Below are 26,984 nucleotides of genomic sequence, written 5' to 3' on the forward strand. Positions count from 1 at the left end.
CCTGGGCTCAGCTCGGTACCTGGTGGCACGCGGTGCCCCGAGCCCAGCCGCCCCAGGCCGGGAGTGGCAGGCTCCCGCCGCATCCCCGGCACCTCGGGAACGGAACGAAGCCAGGCGGGAGAAGCGAAGGCGAGAGGCTGGACGCTGGAGTTGGTGGGAGGAGGGGAGCAGAGGCGCGGAGCAAAGCTGTCAAACTGCGCGCGGAGCCGGGCGCGGGGCGGGGGCAGGGAGGAGAGGGGAGGGGCGGGCGGGAGCGGAGAGGGAGCGAGCGGGCTCGCAGCGCCTGAGCAACCCCTGTCTGTTGCTGCCGCTGCTGCCGCCGCCGGCCCGGACTCGCCCCGAGCGCAGCGTGTCTGACCCGCTGCGCGCGGAGGCTCCGGCGCCCGCCGCTGCGCCCTCCAGCCCCTGCTCCTCGCGCCGGCCCGCGTGGGTCCCGGCGGGCGCGAACCCACCATGCAGCTGCAGTTCCGGAGCTGGATGCTGGCCGCGCTCACGCTGCTCGTGGTCTTCCTCATCTTCGCAGACATCTCGGAGATCGAAGAAGAAATCGGGTAAATAGCTGCGCCCGGGCCCGTGCCACGAGCCCTGGCGGGATCTCTCCCTCCCCCCGTACTCTCCCCTCCACCCGCTTTGTGTGCGCCGCGCCCCCCTGTCGCTTGGCTGGAGAGGTGGGGAAGGTTTTGGCAGGGGTAGTGGTGCTGGGGGCCCGGGACGGTTTGGGGAGCCGAGGGTGGGGGCGCGGCTGCTGTGGGGTGTCCCCGGGTGGGGTTCACGGGCAGCCCCCAGCTGGCCCGCGTCGGGAAGCGGACTCACCCACCCTTCCCCCCTTTCCTGGCGTGTCCAAGCGCAGTGTCGCCGGGGTCGAGGGAGGGCGCCGGGGAGTGTCTCGCGCGGGCGGAGGGGCCGAGAGTGGAGGGAGGCAGGAGTTTCTTTGTCTCCAGCTCGGCCGCTTTCTCGCCTTGGCAAAGTGGGCAGGGGGCGCGCGGGGATTTCTAAGCTGGGGGAGGGGTTCCCCAGGCCCGAGCGGAGGGCGGGGGCTCGGCACGGGCTCCGGGGAAGGAGAATGTCCCCGGTACACACAGGCACACGCGCCTCCCGCCGGCCCAGAAACCAGGCGTAGGGGTGGCACCGCTAGAACGGGGCGCGCGGGGCTGGGCTGAGACCCCCGCCCTTGCCTGGCTTTAGACGCTCAGCCAACCTGCAGCGATCCGGGCGACCCCGGGTCCCTGTGCGCTCGCAGCGCGGAGACCGAGACCTTTCGGGGAAGTCTGTACCGTCGCCCGGTGGGCTCTGGGCCCCCAGCGCGCGATCTCGCCCTCGCTTCTCTCCGGATCACTCCGGCGGCGGGGCGGTGCCGCAAGCGCCCGCTCCTCGCGGCTCAAGACTTCCTGGAGCGCGCACTTGCGGGGCGGGACGCACCGGTGGAGTGTCCCGGAGGCTGAGACTTGTGCCCCGCCCCGCAGCCTCCTGCACGCCGGGCCTGGCCCCTCTCCAGAACCTCTAAAGGGCGAAGGACAGGTAGGAAGGCAGCCGCGGTTCTGAGGAGGCCGAAGGACAGCGTCCTGGCCCTGGGTAGGGAGAAGGTGAGGTCTCAGGGCAGAAAGTCCCTTCCTCTATGGGATTTGTGCCCAGCCAAGCGCTCTTCACGAGTCCCGCCCCGCGTGCGTCCCTCCTTTGTCCCATTTGTTATTTCATTTATCATCAGCGAGAGTTGAGGGCCCGCCACGCTGTCAGGTCCCTCCAAAGGGAGATGCCAGTCTTGGGCCCAGGATGCCAAGACCCTAACGACCAAAACCTGGGGCAAGTGACACTTCCTGCTCTCTCCTTTCCTCCCGACTCTGCGCGTCTCCCCAGAATTCCTTCCGTGAACTCCACACTCCCTCTGCCTCTTTCTCCTCCCATTCTCCGATTCCCCAAGAGTTCCAAAAACTTTCACAAATGCTGTTCTGTGAATACACGATGTGCCACCAGCTCCCACGCGGAGATAAACATGCTACTTTCCGTAGCTGTTCGCCTCAAAAATGTGGCTGGAAATCAGACAAGCCACGTCTTGGGGTGCCGGAACACGCAGTGAGGGGGCCTTCCCCGGGCTCCCTGCTTTCTTCCCTCACGTGCGGGCCCTGCCTGGCCCAGATGTCTTGCCCACCTTTGACGGGGTGCGAGGGGAGGACCAGCAGCTGCCCATTGTTCTGCTGTGAAAACATAAGTGCTGTGCTGGTGCAGGCATCCTTAGCTCCTCCATTCACTGAACTTTTACCAACTACCTTCTACATGCTGGGGACTTTTAATTTTTAAAATGCTGTCCGGAGATCACTTTGCACATAATGTTGCACTTTCCTGCCAAACGCATTGTGAAGCATGCACTCCCACCTCAGATTGTTTGTTCCAACAGGGAATTGAGAAATAAGCTCCAAGGCCTGGGCTAAGAAGGAGGGCATTTACAAACACACACACATACACACACACACACACACACACACAGTGCTCTTCTCCTGTGGGTGTGTCCCCTGGGACCTGTTTCACTTGGAGGTCCCTATTTCTTTTTATCCTGCCCCTGCCTGGGCTGATTCTAGGAAAACATTGTCAAACTGGTCAAATACGTCATCTTCTATGGTATCTTTCTTCCCTCTGTTGCCTCTCGTCCTCTGGCTTGAGCAGTCCCGACCCAAGCCTGAGTCACCCCCCTCTCCCAGTCTGATGTAGCTGCCGTGGATGGACACTCTCCATAACGTATGATTGGGACCAGCACTCTAGTCCCACCCATGGCTGGCCCCACACATATTTAACCTGGAGGAATGGAGGCACATCTGGGATTTGCCACGGCTAGGGGAGGAAAGACGTGGGATCCTAGCGTTCAGGAATCCTAACAGCAACTTCTGTCTGCTTGCAAGTGAGGGTTTGACACACAGTCACGTATTTAGTCCTTGGAACCACCCCAACTCTGAGCAGCTGGGCTCTGTGCCCATCAGTGCCCTGGCACAGTGGCCAGTGAGGGTGTGGAGAGGGCTCTGTGTTCCTCACAGCATGCCTTCTGGAGACCTTGAATCATACTCAAGACCACGCTGCTGCTGCCCCAGCCCTGCACCACCCCTTCCCCCAACTTGCTCTCAACCTGTGCTAGGGAGGATTACAAATTACCTAACGGTGTTGGTCCCTGGGAGAAAACAACGGTTCTGCGACGGGCAGTGGACAGTGGGGACCTTGTGGTCTGTTAGGAAGGAAGGAAAGACGGAAGGAACCTCTTTGGGGGCTAAAATTTCCAAGGATTAAGAAAGGAAAAGTAAAAGAAAAAAGTGAATTACATTTGTGTTGTCTGGAGGAATAAAACTGAGGCTCACTTTTCTGATTCTCTTTCTTATAACATGAGGCTTTTTAATGTGGTAGTCTCGGAGGCCCCGGCCTGCCTGGGGAGTTATACACTGTGTGGCGAGGAGCGGGGCTTTCTTCTAGGGGCTTTTTCCTATGACATGTCCCCTGTGCCAAGTGATTACTTTCAGAGTTCCGTTTCTGACTGTCTTGCTCCCATTCAGATGGGGCTGAATGAGAAAACAAAACGTGGAAAGATAAGTTCCCTGCAAAGCACCCAGAGAGTCCTCCCTGGTGGCCAAGGAGTGAATTCAAATTCTAAGCCAGAAATTGGATGGGGCTGCGGTAGAACAGGTTCTGACCCACTCTGCAGCCTCCCACGTTTTAGAGTCGTTGGGCCAAGTTGTAAGCTAGCCTTCTTCTGGTTGTCCCCGGAGCTTTAATCCTGAGCGTAACCTCCACAAGGGGAGTGTGAGACATGGCTGTCTTGCCCATCGCTGGTGTCCCCAGAACCAGGCACACGGAAGACATACTTAATACACATCTGTTGGATGACTATCCTTCCAGGTCTGCCGCAGTGATGGGCACAAGTGGCATCCTTGGGCGAAGTTGAGACTCACAGAGCCTGAGGACAGGAAAGCAGCATAGAGCTCCCCCTATAGAAACCTCCCCTCTTTTTTTTATCAGTTAGGGTAAATTTGTCTCTGCAATGTAACATCACTTGTCCAAGGTCACAGCCTGACTGGTTAAGGGCGGGGTAGGCTTGCACAGGTCTCCTCTTTGATAGCCCAATGCTGTAGTCCCCAAATGAGCTTCTCTGCCCGTAAGGGAGTTAGAGAACTCTGGTTAAAGAGGAGATGAGTGACTAGCAATGATAATAATAGCAATCATGACAATGATGAAGATGATGATGATGGATGGTTAGCATTTATTGAGCACTTGCTGTGAGCCAAGAGCATTCCAAGTGCTTTCTAGACTTTAACACGTTGCTTCCTCATGGCAACCTGGAGGTCACGTACTGGTGGCACTAAGAGCTGCTATGGGTTGAGCGCTGTGTGCCACACGCTGTGCTAACTGCTTTGAAGCACTCATTCACTCGATCCTCTAGGTTCCCTCAAACCCCTCTAAGGGAGGTACTGTTGCCATCCCAGTTTACTGACGAGGAAACTGAGGCTCGGTGAGGTTGTATAACTTGCTAGTGGTAAGGCAAGTGCTTGACCCTGGCTCCATGGGAGGCCAAACTACATAGTCTTGACCGACATGCTAGACTGCCCTGTCCTCTGAATTATTTTTCCCCCTGCCCTAATATTGGGGAATGGTTCTCATGACTGGTCTTCCTAACTCATCCCCCACAGTTCTTCCAAATGCCCTGAGTTTTTTTTAAACAAAGAGCCTGGTCTGGCCTTCTGACTTTCCCCTTCAGTAGTTTAGCAAGAGAGAAGATGGACGAGGAGGACTGGAGGGGAACTCAGGGCTCATCTCTTCAGAACATCACTCTGGTCCAACAGAGTTCAGTGCGAATGCTAGAAGACAGGATGGCATTAACAGGCAGAGCCCTGGACTAAAGCTGCTGCAGGAGGGAAAGCTCCTGGTCCATTGCCAGCCTGACTCTGATGTCAATGGAATGGGCCTTCCTGGATTCTGCACGCCGTACTGTTGGGCATCTGGAGCAGGGGTGATCATAAAGATATTTAACAAATGGTCCCTCTCTGACACCATCCTGTTAGAATGGACATCTGAACGATGGGAACTGATGCTGCCCAGTACATCGTGGCTGGGGTTCCTAGTTCCCTGCAGCCAAACATCAGGCCCTGTCTGGGAAAGTATTAGATGAGGTGGGACTAGCTCTGAGCATCAGCCTAGATCCCTGAGCAGGTGGCAACGGCTGCCGCCAGCCAAGAGTGAGGTGAGTGCGCTGTTCAGTGGACCAGTGCAGGTGAATGGGAGGGAAAATGACCTTGGGCAGGTGCAGTCCAGGCACGCTGTAAGGAGCCTACGTGATTGCTCAAGGCGATGCAAGATGCAATTTTTTTTTTAAAGTCCATTCTTCTCCCCAGTCCTGGTGTACTTCACTCAAGTATAGACATGATTGGAGGATAAAATAGGAGCTGGTTTTAACTCACTTGCCTCCAAGTCCTTGTTGCCAACTGTTCCTAGCATCAAATTTAAATTGTAAATAGATATCCATCTTAGAAACCAATTCACCACTCAGGGCCTCTTTCCCCTTGTAAAGCAGGGTTGCTAGGTTTTAAAATTGTTTTAGGTTTCACAAATTGGGAATGTTATAAATTGCAAATTATAAATACTTCTTAGAGAGAGTGGATTCTAGAAAGGCTCCCATTGCTTTCAGAAGGGCATACAAAGCAATGCGTAATCTAGCCCTTGCCTCTCTCCCTGGCCTCCCTGGGGCTCCAGCCACTCCATGTTCCTCACAGTTCCAAAGAGCATACCATGATTTTATACCTCTGTGCCTTTGCACATGCCAATCCTCCTTTGTGAAACACGCTCCTTCAACTATTCTTCCTGCCTTCTCCTCCCTCCCCCACTCCTCCCTGGTCATTCCTCCCAGGAGACTGCTCTGTCTCCTCCTTAAAGGCTAAGGCCTCATACCACCTCCTTTGCAAAGCCTTCCCAGCCCCCATGCCCTCCTATGTGCACCCTTAGCACACATTATGCCAGCATCCTATGGAGATGGATTCCACAATTATGCCTCATCTATCCTTTCTCTCCAGCCCCAGGCGATGAGTATATGGTTTAGTGAAGGAAGCCATAAGATATTTTTTGAATCAACAAACATGGGTCTAGGATATGGCAAAAATAAGCACTCAGCCCCTCTGCCCCAAGAGGTTCACACGATTCTAATAATAATTACACATCCTCCACTTGATCCAAGATCCACTTTTTCCTATGTATCTAGCATGGAAGGCACAGCCCAGCGAAGAACACAGTCTGGCTGTGACATTATTGTCTCAGAATGTTGGGGGCCAATGGAAATGAAAGCTCCTCTCTGGTTTGTAAAGGAGGAGGATCAGTGGTGTGTTTGCCCAGTGCCTGTTTGGATAGAAAGCAAAGATCTAGAGCCCAGACTCCAAGCCTCTGCCCGGCTCTTGATTCTCCAGAGAGCCCTTGCTAGCCCTCTGCTGCCCACAGTGCCACCGGGGCTGCCTCCCTCCTTCTGCTGGGAGAGGATGGACGAGCCAGCTCTGTCTGCCTTGGTCACCTTCAGGGCCGCCATACCGGCACTGAGAGAAGACCAGGAACTTGGGGCCAGCTGTTTCCTTCCAAGGGTCTGTCCCCAGGAAGGACGCTGGAAGCTGAGTTTTTGAGACATTGAGAGACTAAGAAACGTGACGTCAGGTCCGTGTGTGTCATCTCAGAGATTTTGCTTATTAAGCACTTTAAAGTGGTGTTGTATTTTAAAACACTCGTCAAACCAGGGGATCGTGACGATGAGTCCAGACTTGGGGCAGCTGCGTGGACCCTGGATGAGCTCAGCAGCCTCATCGCTCTCAGCTGTCACAAGCAAAAATAAGTTCGAGAGACAGATGGGGAGAGAGAGGAACCTGGATGCCCCACTCGGGTGAGTCAGGTGCCAGGGGACAGGGACAGGCTCATCTCCCCAGGAGGCACCCCGGGGCGAGGCTCCATCCCCTGTGGCTGCCTGACTGCCACCTCTCCAGTGCTGAGGCTTGTCCCTGAGTGTCAAGATTAGTCACTCTCCTCGGTGGCAGCTGGGTTGGTTTTATATTCTCCCCAGTCGCCTACAATTCGTCACCCTGCTAGGAAGCCGCTGGTGTCCTGAGGGGACCTGTTGGTCCCCCTGTTTTCTCAGCTTTGGCTGTCACTGACTTTGTGGTGGGCTCGGAGGGAATGGTTCCAACTGGGGAGAGAGCAGTGGCCCCGACATGACATGTGTCTGGATTATATGTTGGCAGCCGTGGCTCCGCCCGGCACTTTCCAGCACTTGGGATGCTGATTTGCTCCCCTCGGGAATCCTCGTGTGGGTGGGCGTTTGCGTTCTCAAACTGCTCTGTGAGCATGAAGCTCTGGCTCTGCCAAAGGGTTTCCCAGCACTTTTGTGTTACTATTGGAGGAACACAGAGGGACTCAGCTCTGCTGCCTGGTCCCTTTTCAGTTTCAATGCAACAATTCCCCGTCTTCTTTCTCCTCCTCCCTCCCTTCTCCCCTCCTCCTCCTCTTCCTCCTCCTCCTCTAGCCTCTTAGTCCATGGTGGGAGGTTGAAAGAACCCCTGGGTCAGTGGTGCTCAAATGCTGATGTACAGATGGGTGGTGACCCAAAAGGAGAAAGAAAAGAAAAAGCACAATGTAGTCGTCATTATTAATAGTTTCAAGTTGCCAGCTGTCATTGCCGGAGAAGAGCTCTTCTGTATTCTGAGATGTTCTGTGTTTCTTTGGGGTAGTAAGATGTCCTTTCTTTTATGAAAGAGGGGGATGGTAGCTATAATGTTCCTCACTGGCCGAGAAGGGTAGTAACCCCATCCTAACACCCCAGTGCCAATTTCCTGGACATGTTACTGGTCCTTACAATCTGATAGTCTGGGCTCTGGGTCCTCCAACAAGCACACTGGGGGGCTTGCTTTGGGAAACGAAGCCCCACTCCTCACATATTTTTCCCCGTAGAGTCTGATGCCAGCAGAGAATAACAAGTCGCTTTTTGCGTGTGTCTATGTGCCAAATGACATTCTAACCACTTTAGCTGTATTCACACCTGTAACTCTCCTAACAATCCAATGAGGTCTATGTTATTATTATCTCCATTTTACAGATGAGGAAACTGTGGCACAGAGCAGTTAAATAACCCAACCGAAGTCACACAGCTAGTAAGGTACAGAGCTGGGATTTGAACCCAGGCTCCAGGGAACAAGGATAATTATCCAAAAATGATGTCAGGTGGGGAAATTGTTCATGCTCGTATTTCCAAGGGGTGAACCTTGAAAACCCAAAGGCCTGTGGGAGAGAGAAACCTGGGATGCAGCATTGCTGAAGGAACCATAAGGGACAGCATGATGGAGCCCAGGCCATAATGGGATGTGACAGCCAAAAAGATCAATGCAATTTAGGGTTGCCAGCTCTGAAACCCCTTAATGAGGGATGGAGACCGGGCACACCGCTCTGCCTCTGCCCCCGCTTGCCCTTGCCTCCGGCCACCTCCCTGCCCCTCCCGGGTCCCATCAGAGTGGCTCTGGAGTACAGCATTGGTTTGACCTTCTCATTACCAGAGAGAGAGAGATACTGAGAGAAGAAAAACAACACAAATGATGAAGGCCTGGAGGAATTTTCTTCTGGGGAAAGACAGAAGGGTTGGTGCTGCCAGCTTCCCCACGCTGGGTGCAGCCTGGCAAGGAAGGGAGGGAGAGAGGAAGCCGTGGGAGCCCCATTTCCTGCAGGTAACACTGTTCTGCCGAGAGCTCACATCTCCCTCAATCCTCCCAGCCACCCTGTTCACCCATTTGCAGATGAGCAAATGGAGGCTCAGAGAGGTTCCAGGACTCACTAAGGTGACACAGCTGGAAAACGAGAAGCTGGGATTCCAGCCTGGTCCGCCTGACTCCATGGCCCACCTGCTCTCAGCCACTCTTTTGTACTGAGGTTACCTGGCTGCCTGCTCCCATTCCTCCTGCCCTAGACCTCCTGCGCTCTATCCCGTTTTCTGTACCACACCGAGCTTGCAAAGGGGCGCTAGAAGCTTTTTAAGGCTATGGAAGAGACTCATGGATGTGAGATCGCCTCCCAGACAGAATGGTGGCCGTCACCGTTGGGCACAGCACTTCAGCAGATGCCAAGGAAGGGGCAGACACACCTGGGCTCTGCCCAGCCAGGTGTGGGAGCTTGTTATTAGGTTTCTCCAGCTCTAATTTCAAGAACGAGAATATTGGCTGCACTCGGAGTAGTGATACCCAGGGTTAACTCACATCTTCTTTCTTGGTAAATGCCAGCGTCGCTTAAATAATGAAGGCAGGACACATAAGATGTCTGGAAAAAATGAGTTGGTAAATTGATAGGTCAGGTGACTTTCCTTTGCTGTTTTCCTGTAAGCAGTGTAGGCCCTCCGTCTGCACCTCTGGAGGTTCCCAAAATTTGGGACTTGACTTTAAGTGGACTCTGGATGATGCCCAAATTGTACCCTCATCAGAACGTTTAGTTCCCAGCAGAAGCAAAGAGGAAGATGAAGGAGAAACTCCCGGTGTTCTGGCCTGGCCTGGGCAGGGAGCCTCTTGGCCAGCTGGACACAAGGGCATGCTGACAGATGGCCTCCCAAAGAAAGAGCAGTGATGGCCCAGCTTTGGTGGTGGAGCCGGCTACAGCTCCATGACCCCTTCCCCAGCCGGCCAGAGCCACCCACCATGGCTCTATCCCCCAGCAGAGTGTCAGAATGACTCACTTAGGTCTTCATCTCTCCCAGCCTGGAGCCTTACTTTTCTGCTATTTATAAGGACTGACAAGTTCTCCTCAAAGCTGGCTCATGATTCAGGACAGTGGGCCACACCCCTGGAGCAACTGGAAGCTACTATTAGCAGATTGAGGCTCTAGGCTCTGGTAGAACACATTACCTGTGTGACCTCAGGCAAGTGAGCTTACCTCTCTGAGCCTAAGTTTCCTATTCTGTATAATGGGATTAATAATATCCAACTCAGTGTTCTGAGGATTAAATAAAACACAAATGATGAGAATGTAAACTGGTGCCATCACTAAGGAAAACAGTATGATGGTTTCTTAAAAAATTTAATGTAGAATTACCATAAGATCAAGCAATTCCACTTCTGGGGATACTGTACCATCCAACAGAATTGAAAGCAGGGCCTCAGAGAGATATTTGTACACCCGTGTTCCTGGCAGCATTATTCATGGTAGCTGAGGTGGAAGCAACAGAAGTATCTACTGACAGATGAATAGACAAAGAAAATGTGGGGTGGGTGTGTGTCTGTGTGTGTGTACATATATATACATACACAGAATATTATTCTGCCTTAAAAAGGAAGGAAATTCTGACACATGGTGCAACATGGTAGAATCGAGGATATTGTGCTAAGTGAAGTAAGCCAGTTACAAAGGACAAATTTGTATGTAAGTTTATAATACTTACATAAGTGTGTGAACTCGACTTACATAAGTTACCTACAATAGTCAAATTTACAGAGACAGAAAGTAGAATGGTGGTTTCCAGGGCTGGGGGAGGGGGAATGGGGAATTGTTTAATGGATATAAAGTTTCAGTCTTGCAAGATAAGGAGTTCTGGAGACCAATGGTGGTAATAGATGCACAATATGAATGTACCTAATGCCATTGGAATTGATACTTATTGTTAAGATGGTAAATTTTAGGTCATGTGCATTTTACTAGTTTAAACACACACACACACACACACACACACACACACACACACACACGCACGCACGCACGCACGCACAGAAGCAGCCAGAAGAGTGCCTGGCAGGTGCTCAGGACACACTGATTTATTTTAAGAGCACAGATGTGGTTTTAAACAAAGCAACATCAGTGTATTATTTAATTTTAAAAATAATATAGTGCCAAAAAGCATGGTGGGGGGGGAATGGAGGGAGAAAAAAAGAGGAAGGATATAAACGCAGAATTAGAAAAACACACCATGACTTTGTTGTGAATGTTTGGATACACTTGCTGGAAGTGGCCCAAATAGCTGGGACTTGGGATTGTGGAAAGTGCAGGTACGTGTTTTTTCTCTGGCCACTCTGAATACTTGTTGGCCTGGCGGCCTGTGTAAATTCAGTGGGGTTCCCATAGGGTTTCGTAAGAGCGTAAGCTGCATGGAGGGCACAGAGTGATGGGGACACTCAGGTGGGGCCAGGACAGCACAGACCCCTCCCCCTCTCTGATGCAGCTTCCCGGAAGCCCCTTTCTTTCTTTACCACCTGCGCAGGGGTGGTCTCTATGCAGTGTTTTTGGCTCAAGGGCGCACCTGAAAACAGTCCCAAAATTCAGCTCCCGAGATTTGGCTCCTTCTGGGCTGGAAAGAGGTGGGATGCAGCTGTCTCTTCCCCTTTAGGCTCAAGCCACGAGATTCCCAAAAGACAGCAGGAATGAGCAAGCCAGGAGGATTCCTGGAGGCGCGAAATGCCAAACTGATTTTCAAACTTGAGAGAGCATCAGAACCTGCCGGAGGGCTTGTTAAAAACCCAGTGCTGGGCCCCACCCTGGAGTTTCTGATTCAACGAGTCTGGGGTGGGGCCCAAGAATTTGCATCTCTAACCGGTTCTGTGGACGCTGTTGGCCCTTTTGAGGACCACACTTTGAGAGCCACTGGGCTAGAGCCTTCTCACTTAAAGTGTGGCCCTCAGACCAGCAACGTGGGTGCCGGATGGAGGTTTGGTAGAAATGTAGCATCTCAGGCCCTACCCCAAACCCAAAGCTGCTGAATCTGAATCTACACTGTCACAAGACCCCAGGTAATGTATACACACACTCTGCTAGTGGCAACGATTGGTTCCCGTGCCTTCTGCAGAGCCCCGCTCCAGGCTGTGACCCTGGCCCATCTTACCAGGGGAAACTTGTCGGTGTATCTCCATTGCCCATCACGGAGTTGGCCGAGAGCGGCCTTTAAGTGGATGTCCGCAAAATGAACAATGATTCTTACTGCAGCCACTTGTTGGGTACCTGCGTGTACACAGGAGCTTTTCATACATTGTTTCACACATTTATTGTAAAACCCCTGCAAACCCCATTTTGTGGACAAGTAAACTGAGACTCAGGTGGAGTAACCGCTTAGTAAAAAAAAGCACTTGAACTTCATCACGGTCTATAGCTGGCCATGTGCCTCGGTGCCCGGGGTTTGGCCATGTGGCTTAGCCTGCTTCTCTCCCTCTGCCCTTCCAAACGAGGCCCAAGGCAGAAGGTAGTGTGAGGAGAAATCTTAACCACAGGTTGAATTGATTTATTAAATAAGCCTAAGGAGGCTGCAATGTGTCCAGAAACACCCTTGACCCAGCGCTGGAGCACTCGAAGGAAATTTCTAGAGAAGCTGGACAGCGAAGCACTCATCAGCTGTGTCATTAAGCTCTCTAATGAGCTTGGCTGGGATGTGATCATTCACACGGCAAACAGCCCCACTTCACGGCTGGCACATGCAAGAACAGTTCCCTAGAGTTCTGGGGGTTCCTGAGCGGATTTGGTGACCTGCCCAGCCTGCAGGCTAAGTCCAGACTCCACTCTCAGTTATAGAAAGCAGAGGAGTGGAGCGGGGAGGCCTCTAGGGGTGGTGGAGGTAAGTCTAGGGGAGCCTTGTAAAACCAATCTGCTCCTCCAGATAAAGCGAGCCTGTGGGCAGGCTGCAAGCCAAGGATTTAATTATATTTATTTTTGCCATCACTTTCTATTTAGGGCAGGAGATATTGGTATTCTATTTATGGTAGTGATATAAAGATTCCTTTTGTGATAAATTCATTTAAGTTTTCATTTAAGTGAATCAAGTATTAAGTCAATAAAGTCTAGTTAGCAAAACACATGAAGGCGGACCCTGAAAATCATTGGAGTTTATGCAGTGATATGCCAGGCTTACTTCTGCCCCGTGGTAGTGGAGCAAAGATTCCTTGCAGAACTTCTATGCAGAGTGAGTTGATCCTCCAAAGAGGTACCTAGTTACAGAAACAATTTGTCACTATATTTGGGAAATGGTCCGACACACAACAAAAGAATCCTTGAATGAAACCATCTGATGAATGATTTAAACCATGTGCACCAACACTCCTCAGAGAGAAGGTGGTCCTGCCGTGGGGGTAGGATGCTTTCGCCCAAGAGGACCCCCCCCCCACCGCTGCAGCACCACTAGGTTAGAGCCACAGCTTGCAGACCTCTGGGGCGCTCTGCTTCTCTTTGGCCCCTCTCCACGCACTTCGTATTTGTTTTGTGCTGTCTCTCCTGCCTGCAAGATTATAGCTCCGTGAGGGCCAGGACCGTTTCGGATTCATGCCCTGCCATCCTTCCAGCTCCTTCCACACTGCCTGGCAGACCTGAGGTGCTCATTTGGAGAATGGGGAAAGCAGGGAGGGAAGGGAGTTAGTTCCTCGAGTTCCCCGATTTTCTGGGATCATTTACATATTTCTCTCCATGGCCAAAGGAGAGAAAATGTGGCGGGGCTGTATTAACTAGTTGTCTGATTTGAAATCCGTTGCGCTGCATCTTATGTATGGATGAAGCCCACTTTGCTTTTGGCTCCAAATTCCACGAAGGAAGACCGGGCCACAGTTTCAGTAAACACTCCTAGCAGGCTGATTCACACTTCCTAACAGGCTGCGTGGCCTCCGCCTCATACACACAAGCCAGAGGACTGGAGGGATGTGGCCAGAATTGGGAATCAGGCAAGCTGGTTCCTGGCAGGCTGAGATCAAGCTGATAACAAGGAGATTAATAAGAGTCTGCAACCTCCTCAATCCTGTAGCATGGAGCAGGGTTTTCAAATCAATGGTGGTTGGGCTGGCTTAACGGTACCTAATCTTACCTTTTGAAGCTCAAACATTTGGGAGTTGAGATCAATTGAGATAAAATAAAGTAATATGTGTTGACTCTGGATTTTTTGTCTTCATCACAGTCCCATTGTGCAGCGTTTTTATTTTCTGTCTTGGAAATAGGCAGAGATTAGCCACCGGAGAGTGTTGTTCTGTCTGGACTAGGTGATGGTATATTTACTTTTGTTCTTTTATTTTTCCTTTCATTTTTTCGCTAGATGATTCTTCATAAGGGAAGGGCTCATGTCTGTCCTGTTCATCTCTGTATACCCAGTGCATGTCACCTGGTAAATGCTCAATAACTATGCAGTGTCGCAGTGTCACCAGCATAGACTATGTGACATGAGCCAGTCTGCTAGGAAAGCCAGTCTGCTCCTGATTAGGTGCAGACACAGCAGCCTGGCAAGGCACTCGCAGTGCCCCCAGAGAAAAAGGGTCAGGACCCCTCCCTGCCCCTGGTTTGTGTCAGGTACCGTGAGCCATGTGCAGTCATCACAAAGCTACATGTGACCAAAATGCATCCGATTCACTCTACACAGGATGCTGATGACATGCACAGATGAGCACAGCACAGAGTTTGTCTGGTCGGGGAGAGTTCTTGTGTGCTGATGAGGAACGTGGCTGGTGGTGAGAGTTTGGGGCTCTTGGCTTTGGTCGTGTATTTGCCACCAGCTAGGGCACATCCTAACCTTTCTGGGCCTCAGTTTTCCCATTCATAAAATGTGGGTTCGATGAAGCCGCAGGTCTTCTCTAGCTCTAGACAAACAGGACTGTGTAGCTGCCTCAGGGAGTTTCCCTGTTGAGTGGAGTTTTAGCCTCACTGGAAATAGCTAATAATTTCGCTATGCCTCTAAATTTCTTGCCCTGAAATTTTAGAGCAGGGCAATAAATAGGTGCTGGTCTATTTTCACCTACCACCTGCTCTATAGTAAAAATAAAAGGTTGCTAAAGGGCAGAGGAAGACAAACTAACACACTGAGCAGCTACTCCATGCCAGACGCTGCCCCTGACACTTCCACATCTTGATGACACTGCGTGGTGCACTTGCAGGACAGGGTCCCTAGCATCATCCTGCTCACCTCTCAGTCTCACCTGGAGAATTGTCATGTCACAGCAGGATCAGTGTTCTGGATAAGCAATGCTCTATGTACCATATTTTTAAAAAGCACATGAGTGTATGCAATGGGATGTAGAAAAGCTATTTTCAAGCATACTTAAATGTGGGGATTTGGGAAGCCTTCTTCATGCTGCTGTCAGGGAAATCCATTATCACCAACACACACCTCTGTGTGTAGTGTATCAGCCTAGTTGCCGTCCTGGCCCTCCGTGGTGAGCCCTGCTGTGTAACAGAAACAGAGATGACAATGTTGTCCTCGTGGTACTGATGATTTGTACTCCAGGACCTCCAAAGAGGGAGTCCCCATAAAGAGCCAGGGACTGCAGAGACACTTCTGAAGAAAGCAAGATCAGGCTGGGACTTGAAGGAAGGACCGAGCTGGAAAAAGAATGAGGTTGGTGATTCAGATGAGGACTATGGCCAGGACCAAAGAAGTCCCCAGTGTATAACAGAGATTCTTGCATCATGACTTGGCTGGAGCAGAGGTTTGGCAGCCCCTGGAGGTGCGGGGAAGTACGGCAGGACAGAGGGCTCGGGGCCAGGCTCTTAGGACTGCGGGACTCAGACTTGATTCTTTGGGGGTTTCTTTGGTTTCACTTGGGGTGCAGAGATCTCTTAAGAGTCTGTGATAAGGTTCAGGAGATCAAGAATCTCTTGAAATTATAGGCGTTTTTCTGGGCAGAGGATCCATACATTTCAAAGGATTCTCAAAGCTTATGAAGAGCTGCTATGGGCAGTTGGGACCCTTGAAGTGCTTTGAAGGAGGTCTGTGCAGAGAATATGTAAACTGTTTAGAGGGGACAGGGGCTGGGAAGACCACCCAGACCATCCCACGGGGGTGGCGTTGAGGTTTAGGCTGGGGTGTTTTCAATAGAAAGGGAGAGAGAGTTAGGGAGTGGTGGTTCCAGGGAAGAAATGACAGCACTCCGGCCCTGGGGGGTCAGTGCTGCCTGGGAGGGCAGCTGAGCCCACTGCGGGTGCAGGAATCCAGAGGGGAGGCTGTGTTCTGGGATCCTGTGGTGAGTTTGGTTTTAAACATGACTTTAAGAGGATGAGTCCATCTATGTGTGGAAATGCAGACATTGAAAAATCACTGACTCACCAATTATTGGAGCAAGTAGAGACATTAAGAGGCCAGCATGCCCACCCACTTTTAATTAATAGGTACAACAGCTGAGGCCCTGAGATGGGAAACAACTTGTGCACAGTCACCTAGATGGTGGGCAACCAGGGACCCACCCATAAGAGAATAACATTTAGGAGCGAAGTCAGGAGACGGAGATCTGGAGCCATCCTGGGGGAGATGTAGTTGAAGCTGTTAATGCAGAGGAAGTCCCTAAAGTAGCAAAGACCCTAGAATTAAGCCTTGGTTTTTGCCCTAACTTAGAAGTTGGAAACAGACACCATGGCAGCAAAGGCCTTAGAGTAGGGTGGTCAGAGGGAACCAGGAGACCATAGCAGAGGCCAGAGGGGCAAGAGCTCCTGGCAGGAGGGTCCACATGGGGCCAGGTCGTCAGCTGGTCCCTGGAGATGCCCGAGAGACCTCCTTGATGGTGGCGTGAAGTAAGATCCCACAGAGAGGTCCCCGGTACCAGGGGCAGTGAGAAGAGACTGGCCTTGCTGCAGGTTTGGAAAGGAAGAAGCAGCAGACTGGGTGGAAACAGGCAGGAGGGGAATATTGTACAAATGAAAGTGTGCATTTGCAACAGTAGGGTGAAGAAACGAGAGGGACAAGGAAAGGGGGAGAGGAGAAAATGGGACCAAGCAACAGGATGGGGAGGAGAAGAGGAGGACAAAGATGGGGCCATCTGCTGGGGTGAGGAGGGCCCAGAACCATCGTGGATTTAGAAGGTGGGAAGATTGGGATCCACTAACCCATCGGGCTCTTTCTTGCCTACAGGGCCATGGCCCGTGCAGCCCCTCCGGCCCTGACATTTCTCCCACAGCCCTTTGCGAGGCTGGCTGCCCTTCATCCTGAGGGGTCCTGACAATGCCATGTCCTCTCCCGAGTAGTCATGCAGTCTATTTTCTGTCACTGCTTCTCATGTGATTTCTTCTCAGTGCCACCCAGTGCACAGGGAGGCGTTTCTAACTCTGTTCCTCTGCTGGGATGTTTGTGTGTGTTTGTTTCATGTCCCCAAATTTGGATTTGAAGCTCCTCCAAACTGGAATCAATCTGTCTCCATCTATACTGTGACCTCAGAGCCCAGCTCAGTGCCTGACGCAATAGTAGGTGCTGAATTAAATACACGTGCATTGGAACAAAAAGGGAAGGCAGGGGAACTGGACCTAACCTACTCTCTGCTCAGAAAAGTTTTAATCAGAACAACAAAAATAAAGTAAAAGCAGCATCTGCCAAGCTCTTTATATGTATTCACTATTTCTTTTGCTCTTCACAGTTTACCTGTTTTAAGGAGTGAGGAAACTCTGTTTTGAATACTCCACTAGTTAAGATGGAGCAGGGATCACACCAAAGCTCGTGTTATTTTTTGCCCCCCCCCCCTTTTTTTTTTTTTTTTACAGTATTGTATCAAAGAGACGTTTTTGTCAAGAGAACAGAGGCTCGATCCCATTTCTCCCCTCCTCCTTGCCAGGTGGTGGGTGATTTCTGTGCACCTTTGCCCCACACTTGCCCATAGTATCGCCCCCTTCCACATGTGCCCGGACAAAGCCCTTCCCGTGCTGGGTGTTTTACAAGAGCGTAAGATCAGTTCAGGAAAACAGGGCTAAATCTCCTGTCCACTCTCAGGACACAGCGGTCACATGGAGAGGTCAACAGGAAAGAATTCTCTTTGCCTTTGGATTATTCTAAACCCCAAAGAGCAGCAGACTGTCCCGCTCCACCCCAGCCTTCTTTCCTGAAATCTGTAAGAAACTGACAGCAGGAGCTGTGGGGAGAGGGCGAGGCTCTGAGGCAGCCCTAGAGGTGAAGCCCTCAAGGACACTTTGAGCCACTGTCCCCGGGGCACCAGCCAGGACCCTGGGGGCCAATAGGCCCAGCCTGCCCTGGGAGTCTGTGCTGATACTCAGGGCAGTGGGAAAAGCAAAGGGGCAAGGGACCTGCTAATTCTATGTTTGCACCTCTCCCCTGGGGGTGTTCAGAACAGAAACCAGCCTCCCAGCCCTGTGCACAGCCTGAACCTCCTGTCAGGATCTGGGGGACACAAAGCATAGGGCCAGCCCCACCAAGAATGAGGGGATAGGATAAGGTCAGAGGGCACCACCCCAGGTCTCTGCCTTCTCTCCTTACCTCCCCCTCTTCGCTCAGGCTGGGTGGGGCTCTGGAGTCAGGGGTGGTGGCCCAGGTGCAGGAGCCGCCCTGCCCTGCCCTCTGGTGTCTGTCAGTTTGCTCCTGTTACACAGAGTCCCAGTTTTGACTCAGCTCAGGTTCCGACCACCCCTGCCCCACCCTCACCTTTGCATCCTGTTCTCAATTAGGAGACAGTCTGCAGACAGAGCCGGGTTCGAATCCTGCCGCTAGCTGTCTCCTCTCTGTCAATCTTTGGATAGGATGCATAACATCTCTAAGTGAAACGGGAGGAATAAAAATGCCTGGCTCCCAGGGTTGGGTCGGGGAGGAAAGGAGGAAGTTCACAGCAAGGACTGCCACGTGACCAGAGCCCAGGCAGGATTCACTGTGGTGGTCACTACTCTTCTTGACACTGTCCATCCAAGCAAGGTTCTTCCCAAGTCTCCAATTCAGACACCTGATTCCAGCATCAACCTGGCACAGCCCTGGGGGCCGCCATCCTCTCTGTGCCCTGCCCCTCCCCAACCTGCCACCAGCTACAGTGACATTGGTTGGATGCCGTCATTTTCCAAGCCCTAAATCAACATGGCTGGAGTTCATTGGTTCCACTCTGAGCACCGTCTCGGGGCTTTCCCTGAGGCAGTCAGGAAGCGGCTCATGGAGAAGCCCTCCCCCACCCCCCTGTGCTCCCCAGAGCCTTGGGCACCTACAGAACACAGGTGGGAGGGGTGGGGATGGAGGCCACGCTGACACCTGAAGACACCTGAGGCTGAGTAGCCTCCCAGAGCCCAGGCTGGCTTCCTCGTGCTGTTCTATCAGGTGGTGGATCAGCAAGCTTTCAGTCAAGAAAGCAGCCTCGTCCAGCGTCTTAGGAAGCTCAGAGCTCTTCTTCCCAGCACTTTTATTTTCTGAACGTTACTTGGGGGAATAGGACTGTGCCCCGGGTGTTCCTCCTTCTGCTTCTGCTTGATTTTATCAATAAGCATCTGTCAGTGGTCACTGAGAAGAAGCAAGAAACTAGCACCCCCTGCCATATCCTTATGTCCTCAGGCATAAGAGGGGCTTTGAGTCAGGGAAGTTGTGAAGAAGGTGACATGAGCTGAATTTTGCTACTTGGTAGGAGGGTGAGTCTAGGAGTCTCAAACTCAAATGCCTTAAGGATCCTGGCAGGTCACATGCATAAGTGAAGCAGCTCAGTGTAAGACAGTAGGGAGAGGTGTGGACTGTGGAAAAATGTAGCATCTGCTCCCCCACCCCACATACACACAACCAGAAGACACTGCTGCTTCTCAGCTCCAGCAATTACTGCGGTTCCATAGTGCCCGATCGTCTGACTGTTCAAAAAGAGGCAGAAACTAAGACATTTTATAATGACTAGTCTCTTGAGTTTTAAATGTTGGCCTCTGATTTTAAAAAGGTTTACATTAGGCAAGCCCCCAAATACATATTAAGGCCCAGTATGACCTGGGGCTGGCAGTTTATAAACTAAATTCAGCAACTGAAAAATAGAACAAGGGATTCCTGAGAGAGACCACAGTATTCAAAGTTACAACTTTGTGAACTGATTACTCACACGTTCCAGAAACTGTCCCTTGCTCTGTAGAGTTAGAAGGCGGATGTGTGGAAAAGTAGAAGTTGTCCTCAGAGGGACAGCTCAGAAAGGGTCTTCTGTGCTGCACTAAGGAATCTGAACTTGATTTTGAACGCTCCGGGGAAGAATTTCAAGGCAGGAGACACGTTGCTCTCTGCATTTCAGAAAGCTGGGTCCCACCTGGGAGGGGCAGGCAGAGCAGCGGCCTCTGCACACAGGGAGATAAGACGGAGGCCACGGCAGGGATCCCGGGTGCGCGGATGCGGGCGCCCGCACCTGCCTTGCACAGGTGAGTGAGCTCAAATCCAAGGGCTGGAGACCCTTGAAGGGGGCACATGGTAGGGGGGCGTGGGGAGCGTAGACTCCGCCCTGATCCCAGATGCACTTGGTGCGGCTGCCACTCCCTGCGAGGACACTGGGACAGAGCAGGGAGGGAGGAGCTTGTGCAGAGACACCCAGGAGTGCTGTGACCTGGAGCCAGGAGGCGCCAGAGGCAGGTCAGGACGTCACCAGCACACAGATGGGCAGTAGAGGTCGGGTGCTGAGTGGCCTGTGCTAAGGGTGCACTCTCAGCACCCTCAACACCCAGGGGAGGAGGGAATCCTGGAGGAAGGGTTGCCACGAGGAGGAGGAGGAGGAGGGAGTCTGTGCCCTGAGGGATCCTCCAGGGTGGTGCTCAGTGCGCTGGCAGAGCAGAGAGACCCTGTGGTCGCATACGCCCAGCCAGGGCCCAGGCCACGCCGTGAGGGTCTGCACCCAAGGGTTCCATCGGAGTTCAGTCCTGCACGCCCCGTGGGCCTTGGGGACGCCTCGCCCAGTTTGCGGCCACCTGACTTTCAGATGCGCCTCTTGTGCTGAAGAAAAGAAAATGCCCGAGTCTGACCTCCCGCAGACCTCCCCTCGGGACAGTGCCCAGACGCCGCCCCTGAACGCAGCAGCAGCAGCACCCTGCTAGCTCACTCCGCCTTCCTTCCTCCGCCGCTTACTTCTCCCTAATGGCCTGCACTGTTGAAAAGCAACTTCCCTGAGGACAGCTGTTCCAAGGGGACTTGTCAGACTCCACTCGCGGCAACTGGTTGTTCTGTTCCGAAGGGCCGTAGCCACCACCTTTCGCAATACTGCAACCGGCATTCATGGCTGTCCGGTGCTTGTCGTTTTAATCCTACAACAGGACCCTGATTTACAGAGAAGGACATCAAGACCTGGCGAGGACTAGGGCTGCAAAACTAAAACCCATCAGGAATGAGAACTCCAGTCCCCTCCCTGGTGGTCCCATCCATGTTCCTTCCATCTGACACCGAGGCTTCCTGAGCGGTGACCGCCACAGCCGCTAGAGCAGAGGGAGTGGCCATTTCCCTGGGACCAGGCAGAGTGGGCAAGGGGACATATCAAACACCCAGAAGAAAAGTGACGCTTCAAAGTCCTTCCCAACCTGAGTGCCCTCCAGGAATATTCTCATGAAAGGGCTGCGGCTGACGTTCACAGGCTGCTGCCTCTGAATGCCGGCCAGTCAAGACGGGGACAAAAGAGAGGGAAGAAAACCAAGTTGGAGGCAGAGGTCTTTCAAGTCCCCTCGAGGCAGGTTCAAGAGCAAAGCGTGGCATGCCAGACTGGCGTGCTGCTTCTCTTTAAAGAGCGTGGATTTATCTGTACCATGTGATGGGAATGAAATGAGGAGTTTCCGGGGCTGCCAACCTCTTGGTTAAGGTTTGCTGGTAGTATATTTCTGCGACAATAAAAAGGGAAAAATGACAGCTGAGGTTAACAATGTGTCTGCAGCGTGAGACCCAGTGACGGTCAGTAATGGACACTAAATAACTGGACAATGCAGGATTGAATGACTTTTCATATAAAACCGTTCCTAAGCATGGCTGTTAACGGCCGGGTCACACTTTATCTTTATTGGTGTGGTGCGAGTGGAGAGCCTAACTGGAATGTTTTCCCAGTTAGCTAACCGAGTGTCTCACAGCTATTTGTTGAGTGACCTTTGCTTCCTCTTAGTGCTCTGGCGCCTCCTCGACTGTGTCTTAGATACTTTTGAGCAGGAGGTGAGGGGCTGGGTGCAGGGGGCAGCTTTCTGCAAGGCATATGAGGTTTGGCTGCATGCAGACCACCAGCAAGTCCCTGCTCTGCTGGCTTATGTGCTCGGTGACCCTGGGCAAATGGCTTAACCTTTTTGAGCCCGGGTGTCCTATTTCTAAAACCAAGTAAGAAATAAGAAATTTTATGTGCCTCTGGTACAGTGTGTGGTGCAGGGTGGGGCTCAAGAGAATAAAGTTGTTAATATTTTTAATTAGTGTCTGGGAATCTGTGTCCCCGTCTAGGGAAGCGTGTTAACCTGCCTGTCTGAGACAAGAATTGTCACCTGGGATGGTGGAGGCATCGCTCTTAGGTAGAGTGGAACTCTGGTGGGAAGAGAGAAGCTGTTTAGTTTGAAATATATACATATACATGTATATATATATATTCATTCAACAATGCTTTTGTTTGGAAATTTTATAAAACTATCATTTTATAAGAAAAACTGTAGACAGTAATGCTGAACAAAATCCTATTGGGTGTGAACATAGAGAAATACCGACAGTTTTAATTGGGGCACCTCTGCCAGGGGAACAGTAAGATCAAGGAAGGATTTTATGTCATAGTAAATGGAAGTGTTGCAAGGAGATGATTTAAAATAATGGATTTTCTGAGCCAGAAGGAATCTTAAAGATGCCTTGAGGACTCTAACCCATCCCATCACTCGGGACCATTTGTCATGTCTCGTCCCAGCAGCAGGCTTCCTGCAGAGGGCGCCCACGGGAACACTTGCCTCCTGCTCCCCGGGAGGAGGTCTGTCCAGGGCCACCTGCAAGCCAGGCAGAAGCTGGGACCAGACCCAGGCAGCCCCGGATCCACCTACCCAGGAAGCAGGAAGTGTCTGCCGTTGTCAAACACTGATGGAGTCCAAGTAAAAGGGGGACTGAGAAATGCCATTGCAAGGTGACACAAGAGTGCTTTTGATAGAGTGATGGGGACACAAACCAGATTGGAGTGGAAGGAGCAGAGGGTGCGTGAAGGAGAGACCACCAGGGTAGACAAATGAGAAAAAGTTTGCAGAGTGCTGGCGAGAGAGAAAACAGCTGAGGGGACTATGGAATAAAGGTGGGGTTGTGTATTTAGGGTGAGAACAGCAAACCTATTTTTCAGTGCTACCGGGGGGGCAGCCAGCAGCGTGGCCTAGTAGTTGGGAGCTGGGCTGTGTAGCCAGCCTGCTGGGTTCAAATCCTGCTGTCCCTCCTGGGTAGTTAGGTGGCCCAGGCAGGTTTCTCACCTTCTCTGAGCCTCAGTTTCTTCTTTCTTAGAAAGGGGTAATCATTCCTGCTTCGCAGGGCTGTTGTGAGGCTTAACGAAACTAATACATAATTTGTGGAATGGAGCCCAGCATGCACCAGGTCTGAGAAAAATACCAGAATTACCGCACAGCCAAAGGAAGCTGTTGCAGATGTGGAAGAGAGAAGACATGGTGGATAGGAGAGTCTCGAAGGCCACGAGGGATGCAATTCGGAACACAGGTGGAGGCACGAGGCTTGGATAAGAGGACAGCTGGCTCCTCTCTTGCCACAAGATGAAAGCCTGAGTCTTTCTATCTGCAAGTATTTATTGACGCCCTGTGCTGTCCAGGCACCGTGCCCAGCAAGACAGACACACGCTTCCACCATGGAGCTTACATTCTAGCGGCAGAGCCACACAGACATTTACCAGATGAGTATGGGGATAAAAAGATGGCAGGAGATGACAGTCCAGAGGTGGAGGCTGGGGAGGGACACCGTGGGGCATGATGGGGAGGAGAGAGAAGACAGTCAGGGAAGGTCTCACTATGAAGGTGACATTTGTGCAAAGATTTGAAGGAGGGGAAGTGAGACAAGTGTTGCAGGGAAAGGGAAGAGCCAGCACGTAGGCCCTGGGCCCGGAGCCCGCCTGGCGGGTGAGGGTAGGCGGGCGCTGGCAGTGGCAGTGGGAGTGGGGCTGGGTTTCCCCTTCCTCCCCAAGCCATGCGTCCGGGAGGCCGAAAACGCTTCTCTACAGAGGACGGGCACCTTCAGCCCTTCTGACCCATTCGTTCAGCGGTCCTCTCTGGAGCACGCTGGCTGTGCAGTACGCCTCCCGTGGCCATACAGAGATGAGCAGGACCCTGGACCCGGGCCTGGTGCAGCCTGGGGGGCAGCGCTGAAGCCAAATGCGTGGAGGCCAAGGCAGCGGAGTGGGGGGAGCACCTGCTCCGAGAGGCCCAGGCTCATCATACTGCAGGGGCTTCAGAATGGGGCGAGTGACTCAGAAGAGCTCCGTGGCCATGAACACTGTACGGAAGATGTCCTCTCTGTCCAGAGCTTTTCACCAGCTCAACCAGCAGCACAAACACCAGTATTACCCCTGGGTTTTAACTGCTTCTGTTTCTGGGGTTTTGAGTGGTAGGGATTTAGGAAGGCAGCATTGCCTTAGAAGTGTGTATTCTAAAGTCTGTCTCCTTTACAAGACAGGTGTAGGTTAGAGGACAAATCCCGCATGAACTGGTAAGTCCCAGTTCATGAATCCTCTCTGGTCGGTGCCTCTGTGCACTCCAAAAGTGTTCTGGTTTGGATGATAAATTATATCACCCCGGTTAGAGGTGACCCGCAGTTTTGTGATGAGAAAGAGGAAGGATCAGGAATTGCCATGGCGGGAAACGCTTGGCATCTGAGTGACTTGTTTACTTGCATTTTGATGTGCAGATGCCTCTAAGAACTTTCATGTAAAGACTAGGGAAATTGGCTGGAACACAATCAAAGCCCCAAGTCCTCAGGGATATTTTCTGAAGTTGAGCAAAAGAGAGAGCCAAGAGTGAGCTGGTACCTTTTTGTACACTGATGAAAGCTGATTAACAAGCAAAAGTTTGCTGAAATCAAAGCAAATGGATAAATCAAATCAAGCTAATATTTAAGTGAAAGCAGAAGAGATGGCAGGAAAAGAGCTGAGCAGCGGATGAAGAGCACTCGGGGGCTTGAAAAGAGAGACACCCATGTGCTCGCTGTGTTAATGCCCCTGTTGGCCCTGGCAGCACCCTTGGAGGCCCCGTGCCAGGGAGCCCAGCTGCCGTGGAAACACCACTGTCAAGGTCGAAACCCACATGGGTCTTCAGAGCTGCTGTGCCCAGTGGCACTTCAGCATCCATGAGGTTCAAGAGCTTCTTTCTGTACAAGACTAAGACTTGCAATATGGAAAAAGAGGCTCCAGGGCTGTTGAGCGTGTCACTAAAGCCTGATGAGCCAGACACTGCGAGTGTGGAGCCAGAGGAGAGCACCAAGCTGGCAGTGGGTACGCATTGAAATCTAACCGCGAATAAGTCTAAATTTTGGGCAAACACCTTACCAGAAGTTCTGCTTGCTGCCCACAAAGCTGAAGCTGCTGCAAGGGGGACCCCTGTACTGTCACACTGGGTCTCGTCTGGCAACCCAACAGTCACTGGCCACATCCAGCTATCAGCGTGACCCATGGCAGTTCTCACACTGATCCTGAGCGGGCGGCGCAGGCGCTTATGGTCCTGCCTGGTGGAGCCGTGACTTCAGGAAAGCCCTGCTCAACCAGAAGGATGTCATCTGGGAGATACAGCCCAGAGGCCTCCTAGGTGGAAGATGAGGGGCGTTTTGCTCCTCACATCTTAGAGCAGGGATCAGCAAAGTAGGGCTCACAGGGCAAATTCAGCCAGCTCCTGTTACACGTGGCCCTCACACCAAGAATGGAAAAAAAAAAAATCAAAGAGTGATTTACAATATGCCTTGCAAAATCTTTGCATTTGTTAGTTCAGGTAACCTTTAGAATAACCCTGTGAAGTAGATACTGTTACTCATTCTATAGATGAGGAAACAAACAGAAGCTTCTAGATAGGCCAAGTCATAGTCAAAGATCACACAGCTAACGATTGGTTCAGCTAGAATTCAGACCCAGAGAGTCTTAGTTCAGCACTTGTTCTCTCAACCTGCTTCCCCATATGAAAGTTCCCCTGCACTAAAAGGGTAGAGCATAAGTTCCCAAAGGAAGATTCAGATAATACATTCGGGTGCATTCACCAGAGGAAAGATAACAGTATGTGAGAGAAGCAAGGGAGGCTTTGTAGAAGAACGAGGCTGCCTTTCCAGCATGATGACGGGAACACTAACTTTGAACTCCAAGTAAGCAAAATTGTACGGCCCCCGAAAGAATTGCATTCTTCTCATAGTAGACTTAAGGAGATATTTTCGAGTACAAAAAAATCGTTCTCAATTACTACAGTTTTTATTTTGTCCATGGAAATTTGTTTTCTCTTACTACCTAAGTACCTGCATACTGTCTTCAGTTTTTTCTCTTGGCCCATAAAACCTGAAATATTTGCTGTCTGGCCCTTTCAAAGAAAAATTTGCTGACTCCTAGAAAATACAGAACCTTGGAGTGTCTATGAAATCTGATTAGAAAGCGTGGCTACACTTACAAAGTAGTGGGCAGCGTGCACACCATAGCCTCTAGTTCTTAACAGTGTGGGACCTTGAACTCAGGTCTCCTGATGACCTCAATAGCTACATCACTCTGACCAGCTGGTGGGCAGGTACAAGTCCTTCAAGGGCTTGTGGTGTCTACCAAAGATGCCTTAGACCAGGATGACTGGGAAGCTTAAGAAGCTCTCTGCTCACGTAGGTCATATCCCAGAGGTAGGGGATCACCTCACTGTGCCCAACCTGAAATGAATTACCAAGACTACAGATAAGGACTCATGCAACTGCCTCCCACTCAAAGTGAATGAGACCCCATGACGGAGCCTCATCAGAAGTGCAAACTGGCCCAGGCCAAAGGGTAGGGTGCCATGTTTCCCACTGTGCTGGGGCAATATAGCTTCTGAAAATACTTTCATTGCCAACCTCGTGGTGAGGATCTGCACTGGATCTAGCAAGGCTGGGGCCCCTCTTCAGAAGAGGGAGAACATGGGCAGCAAAGCTTAACTTGGTGGTAACAGATTCTGAAAGCTCCTAGCCAAGTGAGCTCTGGGCAGGTGAGCGCCTGAGCCGCTCAGGCAGGTCAGCTGATGGGCCCTCTGCTGCTGTTCTAAGCACAGGTGCTCAGGGCTCCAGACTCTGACACTTTGGAGGGGCCTCTTGCCCCTTCTCTGCAATGTTGTGCCTCCTTAGAACTGCCACGTCAGATGCCAGGCTTCCCATATGTGCTACAATGTGG

At 51.8% G+C, this 26,984-nt stretch overlaps 1 protein-coding gene and 1 non-coding gene across 3 annotated transcripts in view; both read left to right on the forward strand.

The window, feature by feature from the left end:
- Positions 1-365: 365 nt before the first annotated feature.
- The window catches only part of ST8SIA2 (ST8 alpha-N-acetyl-neuraminide alpha-2,8-sialyltransferase 2), a 62,815-nt gene continuing 36,196 nt past the window's right edge, over positions 366-26,984 (forward strand). Inside the window, exon 1 of one of the 2 annotated variants that reach the window (XM_045560432.1) lies at positions 366-551. In XM_045560432.1, coding sequence (XP_045416388.1) covers positions 454-551 — 98 coding nt within the window. In that variant the 5' untranslated portion in view covers positions 366-453. The remainder of the gene's footprint in view (positions 552-26,984) is intronic. The other variant, XM_045560433.1, reaches the window with a different exon arrangement.
- Positions 21,362-21,500, forward strand: LOC123645505. The gene has a single exon (XR_006737617.1). It is a non-coding gene; the product is annotated as a small nucleolar RNA U109 (small nucleolar RNA).

Source organism: Lemur catta, chromosome 9, assembly GCF_020740605.2.
Source record: "Lemur catta isolate mLemCat1 chromosome 9, mLemCat1.pri, whole genome shotgun sequence".
NCBI lineage: Eukaryota > Metazoa > Chordata > Mammalia > Primates > Lemuridae > Lemur > Lemur catta.